Source organism: Struthio camelus, chromosome 15 (genome assembly GCF_040807025.1).
Source record: "Struthio camelus isolate bStrCam1 chromosome 15, bStrCam1.hap1, whole genome shotgun sequence".
NCBI lineage: Eukaryota > Metazoa > Chordata > Aves > Struthioniformes > Struthionidae > Struthio > Struthio camelus.
The window spans coordinates 6,117,628-6,144,422 of NC_090956.1; the positions used below are offsets into that span (position 1 = coordinate 6,117,628).

At 49.3% G+C, this 26,795-nt stretch overlaps 1 protein-coding gene across 1 annotated transcript; it reads left to right on the plus strand.

Moving 5' to 3' along the window:
* Positions 1 to 16,712: 16,712 nt before the first annotated feature.
* GRIFIN (galectin-related inter-fiber protein) lies at positions 16,713 to 19,941 on the plus strand. Its single transcript, XM_068908971.1, has 4 exons — positions 16,713 to 16,724; positions 18,728 to 18,807; positions 18,904 to 19,066; positions 19,780 to 19,941. Exons 1-4 carry the CDS (start codon positions 16,713 to 16,715, stop codon positions 19,939 to 19,941), a joined length of 417 nt encoding a protein of 138 aa, XP_068765072.1.
* The last annotated feature ends 6,854 nt before the right edge of the window (positions 19,942 to 26,795 follow it).

A 26,795-nucleotide genomic window follows, 5' to 3' on the forward strand; every position in this document is an offset into this window, starting at 1 on the left:
TCCCCGTTTCTCTCCACTGCTCCATCACAGAGGGCCCTTGTTTGGCAGAGCCAGGCATTAAGTGACTGGCAATGCTTTCGGGCTCATCTAACAACTTCCAGAGCCTTAATTTAATTTAATTACCAGCCCCTTCTTATCTTAATCATCCTGCCTGTGTTTATAAACAAAACACTGCCTCCCTGCCCCACGGGCTGCAACCTGAGCACGGCACCTCCCATCTGCACAACTCATTACATTCCTCGCTCGCCTGCTGGCCCATCTGCCAGATGTCTGCGAGGAAGCCCGTGCAAGCTGCGACTGGAAAGCCAGCGCAGAAAGGGCTCTGCATGAACCGCTTGGCTTTCATCCTCCAACCTCGATTTTCCAAAATCTGGAACACCCTCTTCGCTCCATGCCTGTGGTGAGGAATTCGGGCTTGGGTGGCTTAGGTGATTGCCTGGCTCTCCCAGTGATGCTGGCTACTCTTGCTGCTGCCAGCTCGGCTTCTCAGCTGTGATATTTATGCCAAGGAGACAGCCTGACTGGCTGACTTAGGGAAGACTAGGATGCAGCCGAAAAAGCCATGAGCAGACAGCGCAGTGTCTGCGAAGTGCTGCCCCACAAAAATCCAGCAGCGAGCATGAGATGACTCATCCTGGCTGCTGGGGAAGCTGTGCTCCCGTAACCTCGGTCCTGAGCAGCTGGGCTGAGACTGCCTGTGTCAGGGAGCAAGGCTTCGTGGCTGCAGCTCACTCTGCCTCTCCAAAACAAGCCTGGCTTCGCGCAGGAAAAGTCACTCCCTGCGCAAGCCCGCCTCTCCCGGGGATGCTGCAGTCTCCAGCTTGTGCCAGCCCCACTGGCCCCACTGGAGCATCTTCTTCCTGCAGCGTGGCCAGTGTGTGCACGTGAGTGGAGGATGGTATGAGTGCAAGGCCCTCTTCTCAAGGTTTCACATTTTCTCCTAGAGGATGTTCCTTTTTGAAAATCTCTCTCTTCCCCTGTATGTAACACTGATCGTTGCTATCTCGGCGACAGGCCAGAGCTGGACTCCTTCCAAAATAGCTGTCATTTGGTTTCTCTCATGATGTTGATTTTAGTCCCTCAAGAGCCTAAATTCCTGCCAGTGTGGGCAAGCATTGCTGAGATAACCCCGTCCTTAAAAAACGCGAGGTGAGCTCCTGCTAACCAAAGAGACTCTTGTAAACACCAGAACAAGGGACTTGGCACAAGGCAGGCATAAAAACAAACTTTGGCTTTCACTTCAAAAGCCTCATGGTTTAAAAAGCAGTTATGATGCAAGTGTGCATGTATGTGTGTATGTGTACGGCAGCGCCGGTTCCTGTCGGAGGGAGGGGATGCGCTGGCCGTCCCACAGAGGCATTCGCGGGCGGCTTTGCAACTTCGGGATGAATTAATGGATGCAAGCCCAGGGAAAAGTGCATCCTGCTCCCAGTGTTGCGTTCAAATCCTGCCTCCTCCGGTGGGAACGGAGCTGGCCAAAGGACTGCCCAGCACACAGAGGTACGGGGAGAAAAGAAAACATCCTGCTTTGTTTTCTCTCCTTACTGCAGTATCTGCTTTGTTTGCTGGGCTTTCCTCATCCTTGCCACTGGCCACAGAAAGTCCAGCGGCAGCCCGGCAGAAATGCACAGCGTTGGCTCTGCCAGGACACGGAGCAGTCAGGATGAGTAACCAGGCTGAATTTGTGCTGAGAAAAGCTCTCACCCTAAATGTACAAAGCAGCCCTTTTCACATCTCTGGGACTTCTTAACACATTTGTATATGTATGTCGGGCAGACTGCAGGACTGGCTGCAGTTTGTATCCATTGGCCTGAAATGCTTTGAATAACTGGCCCTTTCTTACAAAGAAAGAAACAATAACTTTGGGCTGTTTTGTTTTCCTGACATGCTGATCTCAGTGAACCTTGTGCTTCTGGGTGTGAGCTCATCTTACAGCAGATCCCGGGTCGCAGAAACTCCTAATCCCTTTACATCGTGCCGGGTTGGGGACAGTCACACGCCTGCTACAACCCAGGGGACAGGAGAAGCCGGACAGCACCGCCGCAGCTGGCCGGCCTCCGGCAGCAGCTCTCCCCGAGAGGTCCTTTTGCGCCCTGCAGCTGAGCCAGGAGCCAGGGAAACGTGCTGGCATCTGCGTTTTCGGAAGTCAGAGACATTTCCCTGAAAGCAAGCACCCAGGATGGCTGGTGCGTTTGTTTGTGTAAGAGTGAGGTGATGTCTGGAGAACGGCAATATCTTTTATTAGACCGACTGACAAATCTGGCGGGCCGAGCTTGCAGCAGGCACTTTCTGTGTATGTGCAGTTCTCCGCAGCTCAGCTCCAGGGCTGATTGCAACGCAGATTGGCCCCGGTCTCTCCGAAGAAACCCTTTTCTGGGAATTGCAGCCTCAGGATTATCCTTTCCACTCGGATGGAGGTCACCAACTGTGTAACAGGAGGTAGGTTAAACCACAAACTCTTGGAAGGGAACTGCAGGGGAAGAGCCTCTGCTCTGCCGTGGCGCCTTGGGAGCTCGGCTCTGAGCAGGGATTTCGGCTGCCGGGCCACGGGAGCCTGGGTGAGGACATGGAGTATCATGAGCAGCTCGGAAGAGACTGTGTACCAACTTCACCATGTCCAGCGTTGCATCTCTAGGCATTTGTTGGGGTAAAGGAGGTGAGAAAACCCTCTGGCGTGGTCACAGCCTTGTCTTCCGAGCAGGAGCAGGCAAGATGCAGAGCGTTCAGAGCAAGATATTCCCCTCGCACCAGTAGCTGACAGGAAGGACACAGGTTTTTCCAATATAGATCAGTCATGGGACTAATAAAGCCTCTTTAATCATTTTTTGTCGCTTGTGCATGCACACGCACACAAAGGCGAGCTCTGAGCTAAAGTGCAGAGGGAGCTAGCACCTGGCAAAACCATTCCCGGCCACTTTAATTTATTTCTAATCTGCTGTTTAAAAAAAAGAAAACAAACTGCCGCCAATGAAACTAGTCGGCCCACGTGGTAGGAAAACTTCACAGGCTGCGATGGACACGCGCAGGGCTCGGCCACCCTGTTTGTCCTCTCCCAGGATGAACCACGGCTGCTCAGAGCGCCCAGCTCTCACCTGCGGAAACCCAGCAGAAGTGAGACCTCCAGACCCCTCCTGTGGTGGATATTGAGTCTTATCGCCCACCCGAAGAGAGGGAAACTGAGGCAGGAGAGGGTGCAGGATGCCCTGATGATGGCAGCGGGAGCCTCGCGGTGCCAAGGAGGCCCTTGGGGAGGTTATGGGGCCAAGCCATGCTTTTGCTACAGCTCCCCGCTCCTGAAAGCCACATTTCAGCCTGTGGCTCAGGAACACCTCTCTCACCTCAAGCTAAACCACAGTCTTGGTTTTAACCAGGATGTCCCCGTGCAAAGCCCAGCACTGCAGCTGCTGTCGCGGCCACTTCCTTTCCCTGCCGACGCGTGGCATTAAACCTGGTCTCCACCAGTTTGTCCTACACCGAAGCATTCTATAGGTATGAGGGAGCCAGTATAACCTGGATTAAACTGGTGGCAGTATCCACATACAAACTTGCACAAGTTTTGCAACGAGCAGTTCTGGGGTAATGACACCCTGAATTTCCATCTCGCGCAGACGCATTGGCCCAACGCGGTAGCCCAGTGCTCGAACCCATCAGACGTGAGCCCGCAGCCGGCTGCGCGCGCAGGAGCATCCGCAGCGAGGGGCCAGCGGAAGGGCAGACGTTCAGACCCCCTCTCCCCTCGCGTGGACACAAGGTCCCCACCTCTCCGCTCAGACGTCCCATAAATAAGACTGACTGCAATAAAAGCTTATCAGCCCATAAAATGCACATATTCCTGGGATAACCCTGCGATAAGGGATTCAAATGCAGGAAGCAGGAGAGAGAGCACAATGGCAAAGGCACTTTCGGGAGGCGCTACGTAAACAAGGGCCGGTCTGAGCGTTAATCGGGGGATGGAGCGGAGGGCACCCTTTCAACAGCACCTTTGTGCGCATGTCCGCAGGGTGCGATGGAGATGGGCAGGCTGTCTCCAGGTGCTGTGCTTGGCACCGGTATCCCATGGGTGATACCCCCGGGTCTGGAAGCCCTGGTTGAGCATTTCTGGGGGGGTTTGCAAGGATTCGGTTCAGCTCCGCAGGAGCGAGCGCCGCCTGGCCTGGAGTCAACGGTGACGGCTCCCGCTGGACCTCGGGACTGAGCGAGGCAGGCAGGAAGGGAATTACCTGAGGGAACTGCGCTGGGAAGAGTCCTATAAATTTTTTTTTTTTTCAAAATAACGTGTGCTGTAAAGCCCAGTTAATGTTATTCAAATATTTGTGAAGTCAGGGCCAGTGTGCTTAAGTGTGATGGCAGCTTCCCTGCCTTCCCTCTTGGAGCTCGGAAAGATCAACCCCTCTGCAAGGAAAATACTTCAGTGACATGTTTACTTTTTTCACAGCTTGTTTTCTCACCTAGGTCAGAAAGCCTGAGGCCGTCAGCAGGGTTCAAATCCCCTCAGCCGAGCTGTGGGCTGGCAGGTGGAGGTCCATGCCTTATTACCCGTTCTCCTAAATTCCCCAAAATCGTCCCCACAGAAATGAGAGATTTCACGGCAGTTGTTGCAGGGGGAGAGGGTGTCCCGGTTGCCGACAGCCTTTGTGTGCAAGGATGTTTGCATACCACGGGAATGGCTGTGTTGGTGAGGAGGCACCTCCTGCTTGTCTCCTTAAATGTCCTCTTGCAGGTTTAGGCAAACAGGTCCTAAAACAAGTGTGGCCCATGGCAGTGGTCAACACAGACATCGGGCTGCCCTGCTTCACCCCTGCTCAGCTGCAGCTTCTCTGGGAGAAAAACACCCCGCCTCAATTTAAACATTTCAGAGGAACTGAGGTTCGTTACCTTCTTTCCAGTCCAAAGCTGTGTCCCTTTGATATCTGCCCATTGGCTCTTATCCTACTTCCGTCTGCTAGACTGGAAAACCCTCCCACTTACTTTCCCTGTACAAGGGCTGGGGAAAGATTTTAGAGGTTTTCCCACTAAAATAAGGCTGAAAACCGTGGGTCTGTCATGGCTTTCACATTCTTTGCTTGCCAAGACAGGGAGAGCCTCCCATCCTATAAATACTGCCTTCCCTTTTCATTCCTAGACATAGGACTCTTTATGTGGTTGTACTAAAAAACACATTTTTGGCCTATATTCAGCTGAGTGATCTGACTTATTTTATAACAGCCATTTACAAGAGTTTTCAAAAGGGTTTTGTTGTTTCCACTGAACAGGTAAAATTGGAGGGGCTCAAGAACCAATTTTGGTGCAGCCCCCGCCCCGGAAAGGCCAGCGCATGACAGCAGTTGCCTCCTGACAGCTGCATTTCCAAGCCCATAACCAGCTACGTTTGAACCCATGTCAGGTGTGCCTAGGTGTTTTTGCATCTTTAGCATTTATCCATCTATCTAAGCCACAGATTCCACTCCAGCTTCGTTTGTACCATGGCCACAGGCCAAGTCAACCAAACTGCCAGGCCTGTTGCATCGACAGTATCATCTTTATCAACCCAAATCCTAATCCCACTGAAATGAAGAAGTTATTTAGCAGAGAACGATTTTCATCATCTTCTGGGATTGGCATTAATTACCCCCCCTTTAACTAGCCCTCCTTTAATTAACTACATGTTGCTTTGTACAAAAGCGGTTTCAGTATTTCAGCTGTGACGGATGTCAGGCTGGCAGCCTTCCTTCGAATTACCCGAGGGGCCCTGCTGGACTTCTTGAAATACTGGCTTCTTTCTAAACCTCCTCCTGGCCTGCAACACAGGAGAAGGTTTTGGGGCAGGGAGATCAAAATGCCCACCCTGCCTTTTGCAGCCCAGCTCCCTACCCATGCATGAAGGGGATGGGGCATCGGTCAGCTCTGGTCTGACCTGCTCCAGGCAGGGTTCCCCATGAGTGGGACCTGGAGGTGTGCAGTGGTTTTGTGGTGTGGACAGACATCTCCTGGGGTCTACCTTGGTTTCTTCCAACTCGCTTCCTTTGTGAGCGAAGCGAGGATTTGAATTCAGACCTTCCCAAGTGCCGCTCTCAAGCATTAATCCAGCAGGGTGCTTTGTTTCCATGACCCAGTTTCCACTCTCAGCAGTAGACTCCACTCCAGCTTCATGAACTATTCCAGATGTTTTGGAAACCCCCTTGCAATTTGGTAAAAGCTCCAGAAAAAAAAAAGAATTCCTTCTAGCAGCCAGATAGAGAGGAGGAGGGGGAGGAAAAGGAGAGGATATGAAGAGCAGAGCCATGGCCTGGTAACCTCTCCCTAGGCTACAATCTATATCAAGCAGAAAACTGGATTGATGAAGTACTCAGGCCAATTAGAGCTACCAGAAAGCTCTCCGAAGTGTTGGCTGAAACCCTGCCACTCCCTCTCTCTCCCTATCCATGGGAACTTTGCCTCCAACTGCAGTAGATGGGCATTTCCCTCCTTGCCTGCTTCTAGGGCAGCCCTGTCACCAAGGGGTTAGAAAACCAGCAGTCTGTCATAGTGGGAACCCAGAAAATGAGAAAATGGGTTGTGGCAGAAGCAGCATGTTCCTCACCTCCGCACCTCCTTCATTGGCGGTGAAATTGAGTCAGTGGTGGAAACTGCAGATCTGTCCTCAGCACCTGAGTGTGCTGTGACGTCTCTTGAGCTGGTGCCAAGGTGCAGATGGGACTTCAACCCCACATCAGAGATTGGCTCTATGAGCAGGAAAATTTCAGTGAGGATGTGGATGGGTCTGGGCTGAACCTTTCCTGGATTTAACCCTTTTCCTGCATGTGGGTATCTAATATCCTTCTACGCTGAGCTCCTGCTGCCAGTTTATATCCCTTTCTCTCGCTGAAATCTCACACAAGTAACTGCTTTATTTATAAAGCATCTCTCACATCCCCAGCTGAAATTCTCATGCTCTGCACAGCTGTATCTGTAACTATATATAGTTAAATTATATATAAATCCAACACCAGAAATAAAGAAGGACTGAATCAGCACCCTGAAGTCAAACTCCACCCAAGTCAAGAGATACTGAAAGCTGGACCTGCCCCTAAACTTTGTGGCTGGAGCCTGTCTGTAACTGTAAAAGCCAATACGGAAATGAAGAAGAAACCAAATAGCAGGGCATCTTCTTGCTTTGAGCACAGCCTCCCTGGGGCAAGGACTGACTTTTTCTTCTTCTCAGAAAGGATAACTTTACTGTCTGCAAATAAGGACTTAAACTGGGAACTGGGGTCAGGCCTGTCTTGCTGTGGAAAGGGGCAGAGAGGACCAGAACTCCCGGGGGAGTATTTGGGCTTATAGCATCTGGATGAGTAGGGAGCAGGAAGAACAGCAATGAATGCAGCTATAGGGAAGGTTATACTTCCCTTTCTTCATTCCCTAGCTCTACCACGTGCTCCCACATCTCCCCAGCTTTGCTTTCCCAGAAATCGGATTCCCTTGGCAGCTGCCTCCTTGGCTTCTCCTGGTCCAGCCCTGCACTCTAGGACACTACCACAAGGCAATTGTTCCTGGTAGTGAGCCCTATACCACAGTATGTTTAAGGGGTCCTGGGAGGGATGGGATAAAAGGACCCAGGCCAAGGATTTAGGCATTTGGCCAAAGAAACCTTCCAGCTCTTAAGCGGGTCAGGAAATGAGATGGGCTGGAGTTTGGTAGGATATTTGGTCCTTTCAAACTGAAAAAAAAGGCCTATCCTTGCCATCAGATGCAAGAAGTTGAAGCTTAGTAACTTGAAGTTGCATCTCTCAGTTTGAGCTATCCTGGTTATATCAGGAAGCAAAGGCATTTAGTTCCCTAAAAGGGAGAGGTTTTTTGTTGTCGTCGTCATTTTTCTAGTTTCAGTCTTTGTCAGCAGCCCTTCCTCTTCCTCCCTTCTCTCCGAAATAGCAGAAAGCTGCATCCTCCTCCCCCAGCTGCCTTTAAAAGGTTGCAGTAACACTCAGCACTTCTCCCATCAACCAGTCCTCTGTAGGAAAAGTCTCCAGATCCCATGCAGAGAGGCCCAAAGCTCACTGGTCTAAGTCTCCAAGTGTCCCAGTGCTACCCTGATCTGCCCTGAAGCAAAACTGCACTTCTTAGTCAGAGGCAGAACTATCTCTGAAGCTTCTCGTCAACTCCGAGAGCTGGACCGGTGCGCGGTGATGGATAGCAGCTTTCTGGGCAGATGCTTCCTGGGCTGCCTGCCTGCTGGGAAGTACTGTGTTGTCTCTGAGGTTGGCACTTTTTCCTCCTGGGCAAATATTATTTGCCTGTTTGTGTGTTTAGGAAAGATCACCCAGGGATGGGTTGAACAGCCGACTGGAAGAGACTGGAAGGTTTGTGACGCTTAATCTCACATTTTTCTCCTCTTTCAGGTTTTTTGTGCCTCCCTCAGTGCCGATCACCATCTGATACCAAACTGGACCTGCTTTAGGACCAACCTTGCTCATGAAACCTGCCAAGAGGTGGCAGGGCTCCAGCACATGGGATGCACTAGCCTCTGGTTGGTCTCTGAAATACGATACAGAGCATATCCCAAGAGCTCACTCTCCTTCTCCTCTCTGTCTTCCCCCAACCCACCTGCAGGTGCATGATTATGGCTCTAACCTGCACATAGATACCCAGAGAGGAATTTAAGCCTTTGATATGTGGAGCCTTTGATATGTGCCCTGCTCAGGCCTGTTGCCGTGTGGTCTCCCTGTCCAAGGAGCTGGCACAAGGCTTGCAGGGGACAGTATTAGCAAGAGGCTGTCATGTGTTACACGTGTGCATAGCTGAGCGCAGGAGTCCTCCCCTTGCAATTTAGGGCAGTGAATCATTTGATGTAGAATCAAACCCGCTCAGACCCGGGAAAAAATGACCCTTGAAGACTAATCTCACCGGGAAGACAGCTAGGACACACTTCTGAATGGCTCTTCTGGAGAGGGAACAAGATTTAGCAACTCTGAATGAGGCTCTCGGGGATGGGGGGCACCTTTGGCAAATTCGCTGCATTCCCTAGGAACCAGGCATTCAACTGATCCAGGCTAAAACTAGGCAGAGAGCGTTCACACTTATCCCCCCCTCCTTTCTCAGGATCTCTCATTGCTTTAGCTCTGAGCCAGAGACCACCATGAAAGGACACTCGGTACACCCACATGCTCGCGCAGAGGAATAGGGCAAGGCCCAGCGCCAGCTCTCCTCCTTCTCCATTAATCACTGGGAAGAAAGAGACAGATGTCTCCCCGGGGAGTTTGGAAGGTATCGCAGAGGAGTAGGATAAATCAGGTCTCTGCATATACAACGGGGCAATTATTTACGGATGATCAAATATTGGCTCAGGGAACTCTGGGCCATGAACAACCACCCGTGCCAGTTTGTGTATTTACCTTCTGCTTGAACCTTAGAGCACTGAGCAACGGTGATATGTAAGGGCACAGGAGTATCAGCAATGGCAGGGCTCTGAACCCAGCACCGCTTTCCAACTGGAGCCACTGGCAAGGGAAATAGGACCTGCTTTGATGTAGCATAGGGCTTCACCACCTTCTCCTTGGGGAACTAAGCAGGGAACTGCGAAGTAATGGTTCAAAAAGCCTTGCTAGTTAAGAGCACAGAAGAAATGAGGACTGGCTGGTACTGATATGCTGGCTGTGGAGGTGTATGTGTTGCAGCACATGCAGTTGCCCTGAGCTGAGGAAATAGGGGTAGCTACAGCTCATGCTTAACTTCTTTCTGTGCTTTCTCACCTCTCATCTCTGGAGGACCTTAGCTCGATTTCCGGTATGTCAGGGTAGAGCCTGGCTGGCCCCGTGACACAAATAGCAGCAAGGTGGCAGCAAGCAACAGTTGGTGGAGATGCCCATATAAGAGCAAACGCTAGCTCCGGATCATAAACGAAACTCTCCTCTTTCATTTACTCATTTGACCCAGCGGTGCTGGAGCTGATAATGCTGATTTCCTTTTAAGTGGAGGCTAGTCATAAATAAAATAAACCAGGCATGCTTTGTGTTTCCACTGTGTTTCCTTTTATCCTCACTTCTCAAAGCAGCTTGAAATAAAAAACCTAATCAGTGAATGGGAGCTGCACTGGGGACATCAGTGGCTCCTGGATTTGGCCTCGGTTGCGCTTCCTCCTCCTCACCGGCTGGCAGCGTAGGCAGGACCGCCTTCCTGTTTCACCAGGAGGGGGAACAGCACACAAAGAGATGCAGAGACTTTGTCTGTAATCACAAGGGAAGTTCAGGGCACTACCGTGAACCGAGATCCCTTTCACACTTAAGTGTGAACACCCATAAAAGCAGAACTTCATATCCCGTAGCTCCAGCCAAGCCACTGCCTAGATGACTGCTGGGGGAAAAGATATTCCCTCTCCTTCCCCAGAATTGTTGCCTAATCAGGAAGATTGTGGGATACTCTAATGACAGTCCGAAGAATGGAAAAACTGACAAATGCAATGACCACAGAAACCTCCAGTGATGAGGCTGTTCCCTGTGGCTTGGCGGCTAGTTAGGGGCTGTGATGAAGCTGACACTTTAACAACATCCTTGAAGCTCAGTTAACACCAGGCGTGACAGCGACAGCGTGTGCCTGTGGGTGTTAGCTTTTCACTGTTTCTCTTGCCACCTTGCGGGGTGTAATGTTTTTCTTTCCTTGGTCTGCAGTGATCTGCCTCTTAATATTTAGACTGAGCAGTTGCAATAGTCTTGCTCTACACAACATTTAAACTGAAGTCTCTTTAAGGAGTGTGTGTGAAAGCTGCAGATTGCAAAGACAATCCACATCCCAGAGAGTGGGAGGCAGAGCGGGTGTTGCATCAGGCTATTCTAGAATTAGATCCATGTGTGATTTTTATGATGATGATCATTCGTCTTAGTGATCTTCCTGGAGTCTCCAGCCCTCTCCTGGTGAGCACCATAAAGCATGGGAGGATGAGATTATGGAAATGTGGAGATGCCACAGACTGTTACACTGAGATTTGACTCAAAATGATTGCATCCTTTGAGAGGTGGCTCTCTCCTATGCTAGCCTGGAGGAGCAGTTACCCCATCCAGCCCTGCATGGCTCTGCGACGGCCGTCCTCTCTAGGTGCTCCTTACGGAGAGCCAAGTTGGAGAGTGATCCCAAGCAGAGCAATTCCAGGAAGGAGGCTAAGGCTGATCTATAGGTCTGGGGGAAAGGCAATCGACGTTAGCTGGACTGTGTGATGTGCCAAAACCCTTCCTGGGGTAACAGATTCCTGAGGGCAGCACATACGGAGCAGAGGGCTGTATTCTAATTCCAAGAGGGAGTTTCAGGAATTCCCTGGAGGAACTGAAATCATTGCAGAGAAGGTATAAATAATGCAAGCAGGCTGATAAGCAAGTCTGGAGAAGCCTGACACAGGCATGTCCTCTGGGGAAACTGCACACCCTGATCTGGCCTGGTGGAGGAAGGCTGCGGGAGTAACCTGGCTTAGGGGTAACCTGGACTCACCCTCCAAGGAGAGCTGGGCCTGTCTGGCATGCAGATGCTGGGCAATGCCCAGGGAGCTCTCCTTGCATGCTAACTATTGTTTCATGGAACTTTATTTTCTGCAATGCTTTTGTCCTAAAACAAAGAGTGCTGGGTTTGGGGAAAGCCAGAGGACTCCTTTGGTTTGTGCGGAACCAGAGACAGAGAAGGAGGCCAAAATCCTCCTGGCAAAGGAGAGTGTCGTGGCACTCCCTTGACGCAGGCAATGGACAGATGAGATGCCCTCAAGGATGTTCAAAGACACAGTTATCCCCAAAACCACAACAGACAGTATAGACAGGAGACAGACAATATTACTGACACTATTGCAAGCTGGCCGGACAAAATAGGAAGTAAAAAAGAAGCAAACAAGCCACAGCAAGTTGATAGAGCAAGAAACACAAAGTGACCCCAGGTCCAGCCTGCTGAGCACAGAGTTAGCTTGGCAGCCGAGAGCCCAGCGGCTACCACTGGCTGCTGGCCAGGAGCTCCAGGCCAACTTGTTTGCATTGGGGTTTTTGAGGAGCATAGGTTGATTTGTGATCATGGCCTCCAGTTGGTTCATATTGCTGAGGCTCAGCAGGTGCTGTGCATATACGTGTACTATACATATGTATGTGAGTTCATATGTGAATGAATATTAACAGGATCATAGGGCTGCGCAATAATATATGAGGACATATATAGCAACATAACACCAGCACGTGCACAGCCAAACCTGCATGTTGATGCTTCGGGCTGGTAGGACAAGCATCATGTTGTGAGTAAACTGCAGGGTCGGTCTGGAAAAAAGAGAAGAACATATGTGCATAATGTAGAGATGAAAGTACTATGTTCAGTTCCTGAGAGTCCATTCTTTGTATTTGGAGACCTCTAGAGACTAATTAAAATAATCACACTTCCAGAAAAATGCACTAATTTTAGCACAGAAGGCCCTTGCATGAAAATCACCGTGGGGCAGTGCAGAGCCAGGCTCCTTGCTGAGTGCTTCAGTCATTCCTTGAGCAGCAGAAAAAAGACTTTGGGATGAATGACCAAGAGCAGGACATGGATAATAACAACTTAAAGAAAAGGTGCATGAATGCCCAGCCTGAAAACTGTTTGGCCAAATGGCTGATAAATGAATAGCTAGGTCTGCTAATAGGCCATTCGAGAACCCTCAAAGTGTCAAACTAACAATCCGTCAGTTTATCATCTCCTTTTCTACGCTACACTCCTTCTGCCTCAGGCTGTATTTGCCTTTTCTCTACTCATGTGGCGCATAACCAGGGCCTTTGGGAAGAAAGTGGGAAATGTTAAGACACTAAAAGCTAACCACCCAGAGTTACCTCTGACATCCAAGATTTTGAACAGCTTTACATTCCCTTCCTCCTTGCTAAGCAAATAGAAGTTAAAGTGGCTCTTGCACAATGTCAAAAAAAGGAGAATGTAAATAAAGATGCACCCGTAAAACTAGTTAGTATTTGGCCATCATCTAGTGGTGAAACACCTGTGTTTGCACCTTTCCCCAGAAGCCTTTCCTGCAGCAAGGCCTCTTGCTCTTGCTGGAGTACCAATGGGGAGCAAAGCCTTGACTTTGGGGGAGTGCTGAGCACCTCAGAAGTTGGTGTCTCTGAAACGGGAGCAGTCTAAATCCCCCCTTTCTTCTTGAGAGCGTTCCCAGCTCCCCAGATGTGGTGTTTTCCAGCTCCTACGGTGCAGCCCTGCTGCAGGAAAGCCTCTGCACAGTGTAGCCCTGTTGCTGAGCCTTGCACAGGGGGAAGATGGTTCACCACAGCCCTCTGCCTCCTCACAAATTTCCATCCGCCCTACCTGCTCTGCACTGACTTAGCCTTCTCCCAGCCCACTGACTTTGTTAACGCAATTAAGCTAAACTCTGTGATTATTTAGCTTGCAGATTGCTCCTTCCCAAAAGTGCACAACTTAGATCTTAGCTGGCTTTGCCCACCACTCTAGTGGGTCTCATAAAAGCTGCTCCTTCTCCCTGCAGCCCTTTACCTGGCTGGCAGGAGAAGCAAGCAGAAAGAGGGGATTTGGGGCATGAGGATGCAACTCAGGGCTCCTGTCATGGGCAGGGGAAATGCATGGCTCGGTGGCTCATCAAGGACCGTCTCTGGCATCCTCAGGCAGCCCAGCGGGGGACAGCTCAGAGCTACTTGCTCTAAGCTCTCTTGCACGTCCCGATACTGCCATCTGTAGCACAGACGTGCTGCTCCACTCCAGTGCCTCCGTGTTGCAGCAGCTCCTCAGCGCGAGGGAGCGCGCCTTGGTGGTGATGCCTTGCTTTACGTTCTTTATATGAAAGCAGCCCTATCCTCACCACTAGGCACCAGAACTACACACTTGTGAGGGCAGGGAAAGGTTCCTCCTGCTCGTGCCCAGGCTGTGGCCACTGGGGACATCACCTTCATGCCAACAGTCCTCTGCCGCACGCTGCTCGCCACAGAGGGTGGGAGATGGAGCCTTCACGTGGGAGCAGTACAGTATTGTAGGAGTCTCAGTGAGCAAATCCCAGACCAGGGCTTGGCCTCTTTAGCCCCGAGAGAGGCTCCTGGCCCGTATGTGTGCTGGATTGCATTTTTAATTATCTGTCAAGGGCACCAGAGCTTGGGATAGTAGCTGTCATTCTGCTTATCAGCATTAAATAACATCAGCACTGTGGCCCATAGAGTGAGGAGGATTTAACCACAAAAGCCATGGATTCCTGTAGCACCATCTGTGGGGCATCTCAGTGTCCCATCCATGTGGTGATGGAGGACAGCATGTGTTTTAATGCAAGTAGCCTGCAAGGAGGCGAAAATGTACAGCAATCCTAGAGCATCTGGGGGCTGGGCCCTGCTGAGTGCACAAGACACGCCTGGGAGACACAGCGAGCTGGGAGTGGGAATTTCCTTGGCTATTGGTGGATGGTGGCCACCAGAAGCTTCGGAGCTTCAAGAAATGGAGGTGGCCTGGGAAAGCCACAGTATGGGGAAACCTTCCAGCCAGTGCTGTCCCTGGTGAGTCTGGGATTAAAATCCTCCCCTGCAACATGCAGAGGGCTCGCTCCCACAGCAGACCTAGCAGACGGTGGCAGGAAACTGGTTGTGCTGCCATTCAGACCTCGACAGGCTGGAGAGTTGGGTGGAGAGGAACCTCCTGAAGTTCCCCAAAGGCAAGTGCAGGGTCCTGCACCTAGGCAGGAATAACCCCATGCACCAGTACAGGTTGGGGTTGACCTGCTGGAAAGCAACTCTGCAGAGATGGACCTGGGGGAGTCGTGGTGGACAACAAGTTAAACATGAGCCTGCAGTGTGCCCTTGTGGCCAAGGCGGCCAATGGTATCCTGGGGTGCATTAGGAAGAGTATTGCCAGCAGGTTGAGGGAGGTGATCCTCCCCCTCTCCTCAGCCGTGGGGAGGCCTCACCTGGAGTACTGTGTCCAGTTCTGGGCTCCCCAGTACAAGAGAGACATGGCACTACTGGACAGAGTCCAGCAGAGAGCTACGAAGCTGATGAGGAGACTGGAGCATCTCTCCTATGAAGAAAGGCTGAGAGAGCTGGGCCTCCTGGAGAAAAGAAGACTGAGAGGTGACCTCATCAATGTATACAGTTGTCTGAAGGGAGGATGTGAAGAGGATGGGGCCAGACTGTTCTCCGTGGTGCCCAGTGACAGGACAAGAAGCAATGGGCAGAAACTGAACCACAGGAAGTTCCATCTGAACATGAGGAAAAACTTCTTTCCTGTGAGGGTGACAGAGCACTGGAACAGGTTGTGCAGAGAGGTTGTGGAGTCTCCTTCTCGGGAAATATTCAAAACCCGCCTGGACATGATCCTGGGTAATATGCTCTAGAGGACCCTGCTTGAGCGGAGGGGTTGGACTAGATGATCTCCAGAGGTCCCTTCCAACCTCAAACATTCTGTGATTCTGTGAGATACACTGGGGGAAGGTAACATGATGGGGAAAATGGATTTCTCTATCTCAGCAAACCTGATGATGGGTGGCTGCCCTGCTGCCTCCCTTCCCTGGCTCTGCTTCACCTAGTCGTATGTTAGAACTTACTGTCAGCAGCAGAACTGTCACTGCTGGGTGAAGAGCGAAGAGCTCAGCTCTGTCCTCACAGTTGATCTTTCTGGCTGTCTGCAGACATAGGCAGACAGAAGTTAGGAATGTCCTGACCTCCCCAGCCAGTATGTCTACTCCATTCCTCATGCAGAAAGGACCCAATTGCTCGAAAGCCGAATCTCCTGCCCCACTTGTCTGCCTTCCTGGCTAATCCTTCCCCTCCCAGCGCTAAGCAGTGCCCCAGAGTAGGGGAAACCGCGGCGCAGTGCAGCCTGCCAGAAGAGCCTGCAATGCAAGCAGGGTTACTGTGAACATCCCCCCACACTTCAGGGATTCACTCATCATTCATTTCATTGCTACCCATTTCTTGGTGCATTTCCATGACAGGAAATGCCTAACAAAGGTACCCTCACCCCAGTCCTAAATCCCTATATTGTCCCCAGAGGACAGGGGAAATGCAAACGGCAGCATCCGAGCAGGGACCCAGGGCGCGCTGACCTCAGCGCAGCAGCATCCCTAATCCTCATCAGCCCTGAGGGTGCTGAGAGGTGGAAAAGTGGCTGTAACAGAGCTGGCATCAGCTTGTTTTGGGCCTTACCCACAAAGGAGTAGCAAAAAAGAAAATAGAAGGAAAAAAACCAAACAAACAAACCCCGTTTTGTTCTGGGAGAAGGTGCCTTCCTCTGCAGCCCTACCCTAGCTGGGGAGCTGATCCCCCACAGGAGTCACAGCGTTTCCCTTCTGCCACCTCTCTTCTTGCAGAGCCTTTGCTCTGCAGGCCACGCAGCAGTGGGACTCCTGGGATCTCTTCTCAAGCTATGGGAGTCCCCATCCTCCCTGGGGAGGGTTCAGATGGCCTCATGATCTGAACATATCCGGCTCCGGCATTACAGCCTGAACCCTCTGCCTCCCCATCGCTGTGCACTAGGGCCCCATCGCACCACAGCTCAGGAATGCTTAGTTGCCGCCGCTATTGTCAGTGCGGCGGGAGGGGTAGATTAGCACCGAACACATGAGCGGGCGGACTCTGCCTGACAGGGAGCAGGATTTTCTGCTCCCCATCACCCAGCGATGTCCAGCAGGCCCACTCTCAAAAGCCGATCTCAGTCTGCTGTCTCTGCTAATCCTGCACACGTGGTCTTCTGGCAGACAGCCCCTATATAGGTCCTCCTGGCCCTACAGCCCTGCTGGTCTGAGAGTGGGAAGGCAGGCGAGCGAGATGGCATTGCGGGTAAGGAACGGGCAGGATCCTGCACAGCCTGATCTGGCTGATGGGTAACAGCTGGGGGCCAGGTGATGGATAAAGGAAAGCACACAGGTAAGGGTGAGAAACCCCGAGGAGAGCCAGAAATCCTGAAGCACACAGAGATGCTGCTGATGGTGCTGCCCCTCTGTTTCAGTAGTCCAGGCTATGTTAAATCCAGTGTGTATCCTGTGTGTTAGGGCTTGGGGTTTTCAAGAAAATGCAACAAGACAGATTTTTTTGCCTCTGGGGCTGATCTGGAGTAGCACCACTGCCCTGATGGCAGCTCTTCTGGCTGGGGAGGGTTTCAGCTGAGACCAAAATGTGGCCAGTGCTTCAGCAGCAGAGATTTCTGCCCTTTGCATGTTGAAGCCATCGCTGTTTGTTGCGTATGTGGTGTGTCTTACTGTCCATGTAGGTAAAGCTAGCCCAGGTGCTGGCACCACTACGCGCTGTTTGAGACCTTATAGGCAGCTCCACCTCCATGTCTCAGAGGGGCAAAAGCAAGTTATTGTTAAAGCCTTTGAATGAATGCATGAGGGTTTCTAAGGCCACCTTCCAGAAAGAGCTGGGCACAATGCCACAAGTGATCTTGTCTCAGTTCCTGCCTCCAAAATGTGCATTTCTCAGGGATGCCTTGGAAACAGGAAGCAGTGACTGAGAAAGGAGACCATAGAGTTAAACTGCTGAGCTCTTAGAGGGACAACCAGGCCTGGAGATGGGAGCGGGAGCTGCCATGGCTGGAGAGAGTTTCCCAGCATGAACAATAAATTTGGGGGAGGGAGATGCTCAGAAAGGCAAAAATCTAAGAAAGAGATTCTGAAAATTTAAAGAGGAAGATAAAGCTGGGGTTAAAGAGAGGATGCTAGCAGTGGAGAAAGAGGGCTCTAGCCCCTGGTGTCTGGTTAGAAGAACTATTGCAGAAAACTCTATCCCTAATTTAAACTCTTTGTCCTAAATCCCAAAAGGAAGCTGGATGGAGATTCTCACATGGTGAAGAGAGTGAGGATCTGATGGGGTGAACCTCTGTCTTAGCTACTTGCCTTGGTTGTCCCCTACTTGTTGTAGCTAGCGTTATTGTTTGCCCTTGTTTGAAGGAGCTATAAAACATTGCCCTCATCTGAACTGGCTGCGTTTCAGTGACAGCTTTGTATGATGTGGGGTTGGGGAGCCTTTGGCAGACAGGTCCTTGATGCCTGTGAAGAAATATGATCCCATTAATGAGGGGAAGGGAATCAGATCATTACAGTGCTAAAAAGAGGTGGGGTGAAATGACAAGCATTTCTTATTAAAATGAGTTATTTAATAAAGCTATGAATTATTCAAAAAGGAACACTTTCCAACTCATTTTATACAAGTTTAACCTTAGAGATGGAGGGAGACGGTGGAATGGGGGATCAGGCAAGGAGCTCTTGGGAAGCGTCATCTGTGTAACACGGGATGAGGATGTGCCAGATGCCACATTACGTTCATTCCTCTGATCAATCCCTGCCATTCAAACCCTTCTTCAGAGCATCACAGAGTTTTCTGCTTAGGTCTCTTAGGGTTTTATATTGTTCAAATGGGGAGAGAGAGCAGAACTTCTTTGTGTCCTGTCAACAATCAACGTATTCTTTTTTTAATAAGAGCCCTGAATGTCTCTCTAAGTTGATACAAAATGAAGGTTTCTTCAACATCCAGTTGATGAAATGGGCTTTGCTGCTGCCCAGGTCTTTTGTGAAGAGCTGGGTGGAATTAGGGAGGAAAAAAAATCCTGAGAAAGAAGAAAAAACAAAAAGTGCCAAGTTTGTTTGTTTCAGAGTGAGAAAGAGGCAGGCGCAGAGCATGTGTTTGTCTGTGCAGGAAGGGGAGATAAAGGGAAAGGCAAAGAGAGGATGAGAAAGATGACTGAGAGGTGACATGGGGATAAAGATGTGTGAGGCAAGGTGGAGGGGAAAGTGGAGCCAGGCACTTCTCCGTCTGTGTTTCACTGACACGCTCTTCCTTGGCAGTTCGAGGCACTGTACCCCGAGGGGATGTGTCCCGGCTGGAGCGTCATCGTCAAAGGCGAAACGAGTTCCAGCACAAGCATGTAAGGGTGCTCTCCACAGCTCTTCTCAGAGCAAGGGGACATCTCACATGGGCCAGTTCCATGGGTCTGAATCATTTATTTCTCTCATTGTTTTAGGTTTGAAATCAATTTCCTCTGTGATCCCGGAGACCAAATCGCTTTCCATTTTAACCCTCGCTTTGCCAGTTCCAGAATTGTCTGCAACTCCTTCCTAGCCAACCACTGGGGGAAGGAAGAAGTTAATAACACCTTCCCCTTTGAAGCGAAGGAGTCATTCCAGGTAACGTGGTGGCACCCAAGGGGTCTCCACTGGTAGGACAGAAGTGACGCTCTGTCCTCTTCAGTGGACTCAGACCTTTCCTAGATGCCTGGATCTGCTCTCAGTTACAGGGCTGTCATTCAGGAATATCTCTACAGGTTTCTGGGGCAAAACTGCCATCCTTAGCACTAAGGGCCACTGCTTGGAGAAAAGAGCTGCAGCCCCTTCTCTCCCTAGCTCACTGCATCTCTGGGCCCAGATCAGCAGGGGTACAGATGGGTATAAACTTGTGCTCTCTGAACATGAGAGTCACCCTGCTAAAATCACGGTCGTTCTCACAGGTCTAACCCTGCCATTCCAACTAGTACCATACCCGGTAACCTCCCCTCTCTGGCTGTCTGAGAAGATCCCTGTCAGCAATTCTTTTGTCCCCTGTTTTGGTGCTGATTTCTGCATAATTCTGGTGCAGACATGCAGAGCTCTAGCAATAGTTCCTTGGCCCTGAATTTGTTTTCAGTCTAGGTTTTGTAGTTTCTGCTAGCACTAAGCAAAGAACTTAATTACTTCTTCATTTGGCCCAGAAGGGTGACCAGTACATGTATCCATTCTGGCAGGATTTGAAGCTGGCTGTAGATGTGCTTGCCCAAATTTGAGAGCTCACTGAAACAAGAGCAGCAAGGTCCAGTGAGGACATAAGTCTTCACCTGGCAACCCTAACACAGTCTCTCTTTCAGGTCGAAATCTACTCTGACCAGGACTATTTCCATATTTTCATTGATGAAAACAAAATCTTGCAGTATAAGCATCGGCAGAAGAATCTTTCGTCCATCACCAAACTGCAGATTCTGAATGATATTGCCATTTCTTCAGTGGAAATCACCAATCGGGGCCTTTAGTAGAGACTGGGGCTGGGACAGTCTCGCAGTCCACTCACTCTCGAGCTCCTGATCCAGCTGAGGGCTGTCTCACCTCTTTACCTACCCCTCACATGCCCTCTACAGGAGAGATATGGCTATACAGAGTGCAGCATCCTTGTAGTGGAAGTGAACGTCATTCCCATCACACACCACAGCACTAAGGCAGCATCAGCCACGTAGCTAGCGGCAGTCCAAATCACTGAACACCTTCTGCTCCTGCATAGTAGGGTGCCCAAAGGGATTTGTAGGAAGGCCTACTACAAATCATCCTCGCAGCTGAACAGCCTGATAGATCACTATTGTATGTAGAAGTCTGCCTTGAGTAGTCCAGCACTTGAATGTTATCCTAGAAATTATATTTGCCCAACAGTAGGCTATGAGTTAGTGCTAGTCCTCAGCTGGCCAGGTGGTGATGAATGTAATGGGCGTGGATGTTACCGACAGAAAGGGACATTTCTCTCTGGGAACTCGGTAAAAATCCCATCATACTTGCCAATAAAATCAAACAAGAAAATCCCTGCTGAAATGTCATTCACTGAGCAGCTTGACTGAGTTATTCCTTCCCTGTGATCCTCCAGGTGCACGATATGAGCAAGTCTGGGTGACCGGGAGGCAGGAGGACATCTGGGGCTTGCTTGTTTTCCTCACTACCTTTTTGCTTTGAGGGCTAATGTGAAATGAAAGTCCTGTACACGCAGTTTAGGGTGATAAGATTCAACATGCGAGATATTTCCAAAAGATGCTTTTCAGCAATTGAGAGATATTTGCTCAGTCTGAATTCTGCCAACTCCAGGCAGATTAGACAGACTGCAAGAGTGATGCAGTGGGTCAGAAAAGGAGTAAAGCTTAAAGGAACACCTAACTGCTGGACCATGCACTAGAAATACAGATGGAGTCAAAAATGAAAGGATCTTAAGAGATCAGGGTCTAGAAATTAGGATAATAACTTTCAGAATGAATGAAGTGCCATTTTCCCTGTAGAGTCTGATTTCTCTCTCTCTCTCTGCTCTATTTTCTTATTTTCTCTTCTTCTCCTTTTCAGTTCTCTTTCAAAGCAGTCCACTTATCCCTTGCACCCTATTCTCTCCTCTCTCTTCTGCCATCTTCTTTAGACGCAACAGGTTTCTGTTTCCTTGACCAGGCCACAGGAGGCGAAAAGACATTATTTTTACTTTGTGTTAGTTACGGACATCAAAAGAAGCATAATGTCTCAGTATTAAATCTGAACAGGAACTTGCTCCAAAAATACAATTACAGCTGTCCCCAAATCATTCCTTTGATCCTTAGACATAAGACGGGCCACATTCCTAATGGCGAGCAACAGGGAAAGACAATCATGTGTCACCAGTCGTTTCCATCAAGGAGAAGTTACTTGGTAACAAGCCAGCCCTGACACATCCTTGCTATTGCGTGCGATCACTGAAATGGGTAACTGCTCAGCAAAAGGTCACAGCCTCGCTCTGGTCTTTTCTCAATCCTTAAATTGGCCATTCCCAACTCTTCCCTCTATTTATAGTCTCAAGGATCTAAGAGGAAGAGGTGACCACTTAGCCAACCACAACACAGGATGCCACAGAGTTGACATTTACGAGTCTGTTTAAAAGTTTCTAATATTTTTCCAAACCATTAAGAACACTAACTGGAAGGCATCCCGTTCTCATGGTAAAGAGTGCAATGGGAACATAAAATAGTCCCAAATGGTACCGTTTTCATCCAAAAAGAACAGAAAACATGCTTTGGAAATCGTCACTATCTCAGTTCAAGTCAGGAAGGTCTGATGAGCAAGATTACCAGCGTTGGTGACTCACTGTCCAGTTCTGTCCTTCTTCTGAGCCTCAGTGCTCGTATCTCCAGTCGTTGCGACTGCATGAGGAAGACCTCAGTGTAACCCCAGCCAGGGGCTCTCGGAGGACTGACTTCCACGTCTGCTCAGTTTGGGACTTCCAACAGCCTGGAGTAAATCCATCATCACTAGGACGGAAGGGTCACCCAGGGCCTGGCTCAAATTTCAGTTGCCATGCTCTAACTCAGGGGTTCAACAAACTCCACTGTCTGTTATAGCTATCACTTCAGTAAAACAGGCACAAACACAGAGCAAAATCAGGCCCACTGGTATCTGTGTGTCATGTATTTGATAATGCTGAACTATATTTGAAAGAAAATGCTCTTTTTATTAGTGTTTGTTTGGAGTTTAATAGGGAGAGATTATTTTTCACAGAGAAAAAGTGATGAAATGATTTGAAAGGGTAGCACTTTATACTTATATGGCAGTAGGCTCCGTCTATAGTCACTGCTGCAGACATACGCCACAATTTCATTTGCTCCAGAACTGAGTACAAAGGACCTCAGACAAATGGGACAAAATTATTTCAAGTACAAATAAATAAAGGGATGCCACAAAAGATCAGGCAGTGGCAGAGATTATGCTGTGACTCCTGAACACATTCACCGTAGCTTGTGCCAGAGGCTGATCTCACTCGATTACCATCTGCACAGAGAGAGAACCAATCGCGCCTGACATATCCACAGAGCTGCCGTTGGGGCCAGCATTTTAACCACTTCCTCCTGCGGCTGAAACACTCCCAAGCCAAGCAGTGAAAGAGTCTTCAGAGCCCCTGGCTGCAGCTTGCCACGTTTCTACGGGGAAAGCCGGACATGGAGCCACTGGGGGCTGCAGATCATCTCTGGGAGGAAAACTGCACGGCTGACAGTTTGCAGTTGCCTTGCATAGTTTCATTGGGAATAGGAGATGCCCTCTAAGCCAGTCACCCTCATCTACCCCTGAGGAAGAAACTCCAGAGAAAAGTGAAGCCACACAATTACGATGGTCAGTTAAACTCTTTGGAGCTCTGCAGGTGGTTTGGCACATCAATGATAGCACAAAGGCACTGCGTACTGGTATTCAGGCTATAGGAAAAAACACATCAGTCCTCCTCTCCCAAGTTTTTACTTGCTTTCCTATTAACAACTTGGGGTTTGAAACTGGGAAGGAAACTAATAGAGAAGAACTCCTGCCCCAGGGTATTTTTGGAGAGTTCAAGGCTTTCTGAAGGGGAAGAGCAGAGCCATCCAGGGGGCTGCGGCCCTGGAAAGGTCTGAAGTCTCACTTCCTAACCTAAAGACCAAATTTATATCTTTGCTGTGGAACAGCTGAGCGACAGCGCAGGAGCCAGGCTGAAAGGCTTCCAGAGAGAGCAATTACTGGAGGAGGATATCGAGACTGTCTGTCCTGGACAGGAAGTGCCTATAAAGCAGACATTGCTGCTTACATGAACTGGAAAAGGACACCTGAGAGAAAAATGAACCTCAGGAGGCAAAGCAGAGAGAAAAAGGCAGGAGGAGACCTCTCACTGTGTAGGGCTGCTGCCAAGCGGACTCTCGCTTTTCCACTCAGACAAAACGGCACCCTTACTGGACTGCACTGCCTGCAGTCCCGGGGCTGGACAGTCTTTTCTCCTTTCCACTCTCCTTCAACCTGGCACCTCCGGGGCTGATCTAGGTGCTCCTCACCACTCCCAGAGAAACCCAGATGTCATATCTTGGACCCCAAACAGAGCCTATCTTCCTCCTCCCAGAGGAGGATCAGAGACTGGGGTAACTCTCACGGTGGTTGGAGAAGTCACTAAATAAGGCAATGGCTGCTTTTGCCAGATGCTACCCAGAAGTCTTAGCTCTGGGAAGTGATTTTTCTCATTTGGACTGGATCTGCAGAGCAAAGTGAAACACTCTGGCTCATCACCAGATCAGTGAGAGCAAAGAAGGCTCATAATATCCCCTGTCCTTGATCTGTGCCAGGACTCCCAGGGCCAGGGTCCCCTCTGGCACTGTCATAGTGCTGCAGAGTTCCTGCAGAGCATCTGCCAACACTCCATCGGACAGCATCCCTCAGTGGCACTGACACTCCTGACTGTCATCACATGCACCGGTAACAAGCACCAGCAATTTCCTCACAGATCGGCAAGCAAAAGGCTCCCACGTCAGTGACAGTCATGTCTGCAGAGCAGCAGCCTGGAGACATCTGAATGAGTGACGTTCTCCCTGCTAGCCTTAGCAAGGGACGCTTGAATATCAGATGCTGGGTCCCACCTCGAGACACGAAAGGCAATGTGAAAACGGGCAAGGACTCATTGCCAATGCATTGGAAAAGACTTCTCGGCAAGCATGACAAAGTTATACAGGTTGCATTTGCCTTATAGTCATTTTCTGAATCTACACCTCCCTTTTTTTTGTTTTTTGTTTTTAAAAAAGATGGCCACTCCTCTGGGGAAAAAAAAAAAAGACTGCAATGCTGGTGGTTTAGCTACATGCACATAAAGCATAGTTCTGAGAGCAGCTGTGTCTAACTAAAACAGGATGCGGGGAGGAGGTGTTATTAACTGCCTAACCATTCCCTTTCTCCTCCCATTTTGATGCCCCACCTGCAGCTCCTGATGGAGGAGCAGAGCCTCGTGGCTGCAGAGCTCCTCACCTCTTCACTGATCTTCAGCAACCACGTGCTGCCTGTAGTCTGCATGTTGCTGAACCTCACTCTACAGCATTTCTGCTTTCCCACCTCTGCAAACACATTGTCACAGACATAGCTGTTGGGAAGAGCAGAGTTTATTAGCAATGAGGTTCTTTCTCACTAAGCCAAACACTTCTGAGCCTTTATCTGGGGGGCTGCTTATTTAATACGTGGGCTGTCAAACTCCTTACATGCTCAGGAGTCACAAGTGTTTGCCAACAGGAATGTAGAACATGAAAGACAAGTGTTCAGCATTTTTCTGAAGAGTATGTGAAAAAATAGAGAGAAAGGAGGAGTAATTCACAGCTCTCAGGCAGTTCTCTCAGGCCCAGTTTGCAGCTGAAAAAGAATCTCTGATGGAAAGAAGAGGAATATTTCTTTCATTGCATTTACAGACTGCTTTACAAAGCCACTTTAACTCAGAGCTGGGCTCTCTCTGTCCAGAGCCAGCTCAGACAGGAAGGTACGTCCCTCAGCTCTGATCTTTCATGGCAGATACCAGCTGCAGAGACTAAATGTAGCCTGAATAGAGATTATTTTCTAAAAGAAAGGATCTGCTATAGAAGTTAAGGAATTGGTACCCCCTTTATCTGACAGTTGTGTTATTGTATATCACCACTGCCCAAGGAAAGGACGTCAGGAATTAGCGTGACAGGATCCAAGTTCATTGACCCTCCGATTCTGCACTCTATTCGAGACCTTGCCATGACAGCTGGACACAGTCTGTCATGTTATTTCTTCAAGCTAAATAAAGAGGACCAAATTTCTGGCTTTACTAGTGCACAAGCCAACAGCCTATGGAGATCAGGATGCCTTCTCTGTGTTCACGTGCAGTCATAAGGAGTGTCTGGGCCTTATATAGCATTTTGAATCCATAGGGATCCAAATAAGCTATAAAGGGAAGGAAGTATCATAACACCCTTGAAAAAGTGGGGAAACCACAGCACTTGAGGAAAAGGAGGACAGAAAGGAGAGAACAGGGCTGTGGTTTGCCATAAGTCATAGGACAGCAAAGAAGCAGGGCCTGAAACAGTGACTGGATATTCTTGCTTCCAGTCTACCATTCTTGCCTTGTAGCTTATGTCCTGGCCACATATCTTATAAGTTGGTTCACCTGGGCCTTTTTGTTATATATCAGAGGTTGCCAAAGAGGCTTAATGAGCTAACAGGCCCCATTATGAATCACCTGTTCACAACCATTTCTGCTATACACTCAGCTACTAGTCAGTATTTCTTTTAGATTCCTTGTTTCGTGCTCCAGCCTAAGCAATGATCAAAGAGCCACAAGCATCCCTTCATTTTCTTTCCCTTCCTTGACACATGACCTGCCCAAAGCAAAGGTTTGTGGAATGTTGCATCAAGAGCTTGCTAGTTTTGAAAGCTGAGAGTAAAACTAAAGTGCAGTTATTTCAACTTCTAACCTCAGCCTTTGCACTGAGCTCTAGCTGTTGTCACACTTCATTTCCTGAAGCTGCACTGTGAACATGCACTGGAATCAGAAAGACAGACATGGTCAGTAGTGATGAGAGAGCACTGACTGTACTTGCAGCAAATTGCCCCAGTCTTTCCAGATGATCACCGAACAAAGAGAGGCTATACAGTATTCCTAGAGTGAAAAAGTTTGTAACTGATCCTGACAGTCTAGCAGCCTCTCGGAGTCCCTACCTGATCTTCTATGACTCTGGTTGTGGAGACTCCTTTTGAAAGGCTGCCCAAAATAAATAAAACTGCACAGATTTTTTTTTCTTATCTTGTCAAAACATTAGAGCAGACTGCTTTAAAGCATTCAGACTCACAGCCATATCTTGCCCTTCCACCCAACCGAGCTTCCTTTTGAGTCCACGTAGCAGAAATCCTAAGGATCTGTGGATTAAGAGCACAGAATACAACAAGGCTTATTTTTAAACACACAGCATTTGATTGCCAAGCATTTTTTATGAAAATGCTTAAGTTCTAATTCTTATTGCAACCTGACCCTAGTCATAGCTACTTTGTGAAAGCTACCTCCAAAGGATCATCTAGGCTAAGAGTAAATCACCTTGCTCAGAAAGACAAACCTGCTCTCTCCTATTGTATTCTCTAAAATCTCTCTGCTCCCTGAATCTCCTCCCTGACAATAATATGTTTAGGTTCTAGCAGCAGTTTTTCTCACTGCCTTTCCTTCCTGCCTCTATGCATTTCCCCTCAGCTTCTGCAAGCATGTACAGCTGGGAAGAGGCAAATTTAAAGCTTTTGTCAGAGACTTCCCCCAGATGGCAATCAGCTGATGGAACTGAAACAGCTTTGTCATGAGCTCCTTATTGCCTGTTGCACCTGGGTATAGAGCTCC

Coding starts and splice junctions, on each gene's coding strand:
- GRIFIN (XM_068908971.1), top strand. Junction 18,808..18,903: donor ACGAGTTCCAGCACAAGCAT/GTAAGGGTGCTC, acceptor TCATTGTTTTAG/GTTTGAAATCAATTTCCTCT. Junction 19,067..19,779: donor AAGCGAAGGAGTCATTCCAG/GTAACGTGGTGG, acceptor TCTCTCTTTCAG/GTCGAAATCTACTCTGACCA.